The sequence below is a fragment of the Herpailurus yagouaroundi genome, unplaced genomic scaffold, assembly GCF_014898765.1.
Source record: "Herpailurus yagouaroundi ecotype Mexico unplaced genomic scaffold, PumYag 77, whole genome shotgun sequence".
Taxonomy (NCBI): domain Eukaryota; kingdom Metazoa; phylum Chordata; class Mammalia; order Carnivora; family Felidae; genus Herpailurus; species Herpailurus yagouaroundi.
In genome coordinates, this window is record NW_024412388.1 from 8,906,405 (window position 1) to 8,911,652 (window position 5,248).

Genomic DNA, 5,248 nt, shown 5'->3' on the forward strand with positions numbered 1-5,248 from the left:
TTTCTTTCTTTCTTTCTTTCTTTCTTTCTTTCTTTCTTTCTTTCTTTCTTTCCTTCTTTCTGTTTATTTATTTATTTATTTTGAGACAGAGAGAGGGAGAATCCCAAGCAGGCTCTGCGCATGGAGCCTGATGTGGAGTTTGATCACAGAAACTGTGAGATCATAACCTGAGCCAAAATCGAGTCTGACGCTTCACTGACTGAGCCACCCAGGCGCCCCTCAACCATTTTTGTTTCTGATTATAAAAGTGATATCCAGGGGCAGCTTGGTGGCTCAGTCAGTTAAGTGTCTGACTCTTCATTGTGGCTCGGGTCATGATCTCACAGTTCATGGGTTTGAGCCCCGTGTTGGGCTCTGTGCTGATGGCACAGAGCCTGCTTGGAATTCTGTCTCTCCTTCTCTCTGCCCCTCCCCTGCTTGCGCTTCTCTCTCAAAAAAATAAATAAACTTAAAAAAAAAAAAGAAAGGAAGGAAGTGCTTTTCACTACAGAAGATCAATGTGGAAAACGGGAAAAGAAGAAAATAGAAATGAATCAACAGTTGTAATTCTTTGGCTCCGCCTACTCTCTTGGTTCCTGCTTTATTTTCCTCAAAATTTGTATCCACACTGGAAGCCAACTTGCTACTTTCTTTTCTTTTCTTTTTTTTTTTTTAACATTTATTTATTTTTGAGACAGAGAGAGACAGAGCATGAACGGGGGAGGGTCAGAGAGAGAGAGGGAGACACAGAATCTGAAACAGGCTCCAGGCTCTGAGCCGTCAGCACAGAGCCTGACGTGGGGCTCGAACTCATGGACCGCGAGATCATGACCTGAGCTGAAGTCGGCCGCTCAACCGACTGAGCCACCCAGGCGCCCCCCAACTTGCTAATTTCTTTCTGCACTTGCTTGCCTCTCTTCCCCAGGCTAGAGGGTAAGCTCCACAGGAGCAGGGACCTCACCACCTTCTACCTCTAAGTCAGTGCCTACCACAAAGGTGGTAGTCAATAAAGGTGAATTGACTGAAAACATAATCCTGCCACTGGATTAGTCACTCAGGTCTGCCTCAAATCCTTGAACCGATTTCCTGCAGCAGGGGGTTTCTAAAGTTCACCCCAAACAGCCCCTGGTGCTGAGAGGTGATTTTAAAGAGATCCAGAGAGGGGATCTGGATGGGGATCAGGCAAATTCCACCCCCTAGGGGATGGTATTTCATCCTGAGCTGGCTGTATACAGACAGTTCCCAGTGGGTGGAAATGCAGATGGGCAGGTGCCTCAGCCTGGGCAAAGCACATTTGTATTCGTTCTCTAGGGCTGTCATTAACCAAATACCACAAACTGAGTGGTCAACACAACAGAAATTTATTGCCTCACAGTTCTGGAGTCTAGATGTCCAAGATCAATGTGCTGGTAGGGCCATGCTCCCTCTGAAGGCTCTGGGGAAGGGTCTCACCTCTCTCTCAGCTTCTGGTAGTTCCTGGCTGCTGACATCATGCCTCCAGTCTTTACCCGGCTGCGTTCCTGTGTGCATGTGTATTTCATGTCCAGATTCCCACTCTCCCTTTTTATAAGGATCCCAGTCATTGCAGATCATGGCCCACCCCAATGATTGCCTTTTAATGTAATTACCTTTGTTAGTATGCTGTCTTCAAACAAGATCGCATTCTGGGGGCGCCTGGGTGGCTCTGTCCGCTGAGCATCCAGCTTGGGCTCAGGTCATGATCTCATGGGTTGGGACTTTGAGCCCCCGCATCGGGCTTTCTGCTGTCAGCACAGAGCCCACTTCGGATCCTCTGTCTCCCTCTCTCTCTGCCCCTCCCCCACTCACTCTCTTTCTCTCAAAAATAAACATTAAAAAAATCATATTCTGAGATACTGGGGGTTAGGGCTTCAGCATATCTCAACCAATAACAACATTCGACCCATAACAACATTCCAGGACACAGGAGGGGTGCTAGAGAAAAGCCCAAGCGGCACAGTGTTGGCTGCAGCATAGAGCCCATGAAGTGAGTCGTGTACAGTAACGCCAGAGCAGGAGTCGGAGACAAAGAATGCGAGGCTAGTTCCATATTGATTAGGTGGTCAGAGCACGTATTGATCAGAAATGTGCCAGGCCCTGTGAGATGGGAATCATTGGTGCGCTGAAAGTGAAAGATTCAGCCTCGAGGAGCTGACATTCATGTGAGGAATTCAGACACTGAGACGATTTGTCCCACAAATAAATGTGATCACACATCTAGATTAAATAGATTACAGCAGAGTTAGGTGGAGGAGGGAGAGGTACATAGGTCTCTGATAGTTTATAACAGTGGCCCTGGCCAAGTTACTGACAAAGTGATATGTTGACAATGATGTGAAGGCTGAGCAGGAGTTTACCAGGGAAAAGGTAAGAGGAATATTCCTGGCAAAGGGCAAGCTTGTGCAAAGGCCCTGGGGGCTGAAAGGAGCATGGCCCATTTGGGGGACATGGAGATGCCAGTGTGGCTAGAGATTAGACAGTAGGGGGGGTGTAGGCGGGCAGAACCTCCTAACCCAGTAAGGACCTAGGCCTCTATCCTGGGAATGAGAAGGATTTGAAAGTTTTAGGCAAGGGAGGATGGGACCAGATTTACCTCTCTGAAAGACCACTGGGCAACTACTGACGTTTTCTGAGCTAGAGGGTGTTAGCCATCAAGCTAGTATTTTTCCAGAGGTTCTTGCATGTTGTTCTAGAGCAGGGGTTTGCCTTGGGGTCCATGGATTCCCTAGTGCCCATGGGTATATTTCAGGCGGGCCCTGAACTGAACGAGGTCACTCATTTTTCATCAGCCTCTAACTAAAATGTCCTGTATGAATTCCTTACATTATGAATCAAGATAACAAAACATACTAATAATATCATAGTACCTGCAGTTTTTCCATCAGTAGAAATCAGAGATTCTCATGATATACTGCAATTATATTATAGTTGCTACAGTTGTTATGAAATATTTATGTTCATCAGTACTATGAAACCATACTTATTAGACATTAATGAGTTTATAAAGAATCACATATATGGCTAGATCTTAAATTATTTTAATGTTCTGATAACTGTATTCTCACATAGCTAGGTTCCTTTGTAATCCTTTGTATTTTATTTTATGCACTCAGAAACACAATCCTGAGCAGTGTCCCAGGTTTCCCCAGAACGACTAGGGGGCACAAGAAATACTGAGAACCCATGGTTTAACTTTAGTCTGTAACCACTCAGACCTAACTTATTTAGGCACAAACAAGACAAAAGAGAAATAAATGGCTCAGTAACAGAGAAGTCCATGGCACCATAAATTCACTGAGAATGTCCTCAGCAGTCCATTTCTCTCTGTCTCCGGACTTCTGCTCGCCTTTGGATCATCTCGTTCTCAGGCACCCTGCCCATCCTGCACCTGCCACGACCTGGCAGCGCTGGGCTTAAACCGCCCTTTGCACCAGAAGTCTGAAATTAAAGAGAAGGGCTATTTCCCAGGAGCTTTTGTGAAACTCTCAGAGATGGGGCTCATTGGCTGGCATGGGTCATGTGTCTAAGAAGCAATTAGAATAGTGAGGAAGATTGGCCTCACCTCTGATTGGCCTGTTTGGGTCATGTGCCCGTCCTGAAGGATGAAGTATTCTGATTGGCCTATCTGGGTCATGTGCGCATCTGAGGGCTGAGGCATCTCATTGGCTTACTTGGGTCATGTGCCCATCCTGAGCGATGAGGTATTCTGATTGGCCTACCTGCGTCATGTGGCCATCTTGGAATCAAGCGGTGGGCGGGTGGCCTGTCAGTACGTGACTGGAGGGAGAGCCCACAGGGCAGGTGAAGGCGCCCTGCCCGCTTTGCCCCAGGCAGTCGGTTATCAACGCGATTCGTGTCGCATCCCTGTGTAGGGGGAGCAGGGAACGGTTTGGCACTGCTCGCTGATCCGCGAGCGTCTCAGGCTGGCTTAGGCTCCACAGGGTCTCGGGGCTTAATGGCTCCCCGGTTCCTGCAGTGAAGCAGGCCTCCTGCCCAGGAAGACAGCCGCCAGTGCCCCTCCGGCACTTGCTGTGTGCTAAGCACACGTTAATTTTCACAACCCCTGTAACCCGCTCAACAACCCTGACAGGTTGAACTTAACAGTGCCCGTGAGGTGGAACCCCAGGCCCAGGGCTTCTCCCAGCTGCCAGGGGACCTTGGGGCAGGTCGGCCCTCCTCTGCGCCAGCGCTTCCGTCTGTAACGCCAGGGGCGGACTGACATGTTTGGGCCTAAGGGGTGGAACTGGCGGTGGCTTTAGGGAGGAGCGGTAACCGGTGGGGAGGTGAGGCCTCTGCCCTGGCGGCCTGGCCTGGAGCTTCTCTGCTTCTTTCCCCAGGGCTGCCGTGCCCCCAGGGGTCACCTGACTGCAGGAAGCAGTGTGAGCCTGACTACTACCTGAACAGGGACGGCCGCTGCACGGCCTGTGTGAGCTGTGCTCGAGGTAAGGGCTGTGTTCTCCCCTCCAGGGGCAACTTCTTGGGAGGGGGTCACCGGGGGTGGGGGGTGGCAGAGAAGGTAGGGAGCATCAAGATTTGCTGCCTGGACTCCGGGTTGGCCCCCTGGTGCCTCGGTTTACCCCTCTGGATTTGTGAGTTGTTATCAGCCATGATGTTTTGCATCCGTTTTCAGAGAGACTTAGCTAACCCGTTTCCTCAAGGGAGGGACTCGCATTTATTGAGTACAATCTTCACAAGACTCCTAGAAGATTTTGTTTTTCTTTTCATTTTAATTTTTTTTTAATGTTTATTTATATTTGAGAGAGAGAGAGAGAGAGAGTGCATGAGCAGGGGAGGGGCAGAGACAGACGAGACACAATTCGAAGCAGGCTCCAGGCTCCGAGGTGTCAGCATAGAGCCTGGACGTGGGGCTGGAACCCATGAACCCTGAGATCATGACCTGAGCCGAAGTTGGATGCTTAACCGACTGAGCCACCCAGGCGCGCCTGTTTTTCTTTTTTTAAGTGATCTGTCTGCCCAAGGTGGGGCTCAAACTCATGACCCTGAGATCAAGGGTCGCACGCTCTACAGACTGAGCCAGCCAGGCACCCCGAAGGTTCTTTTCTCTTCCCCGCTTTCCAGTGAGGAAACCCAGGCTTAGGGAGGTTAGGACCTTTGCAAAGTTACAGAAGTCCGGTAAGTGGCAGAACTGGAGTTTGAGCTGTGGTCTGACACCAGGAGCTGTGTTCTTTGCCTGCGACCACAAGTGCTTCCAGGAGATTCTTCCAATGAGCACTTTCATTGTTAATTTCTT

At 49.4% G+C, this 5,248-nt stretch overlaps 1 protein-coding gene across 1 annotated transcript in view; it reads left to right on the forward strand.

Moving 5' to 3' along the window:
• The window catches only part of TNFRSF8 (TNF receptor superfamily member 8), a 77,153-nt gene that overhangs the window by 18,591 nt on the left and 53,314 nt on the right, over positions 1-5,248 (forward strand). Inside the window, exon 3 of the mRNA XM_040461613.1 lies at positions 4,335-4,439. Within this exon, the coding sequence (XP_040317547.1) occupies positions 4,335-4,439 (105 nt within the window). The remainder of the gene's footprint in view (positions 1-4,334; positions 4,440-5,248) is intronic.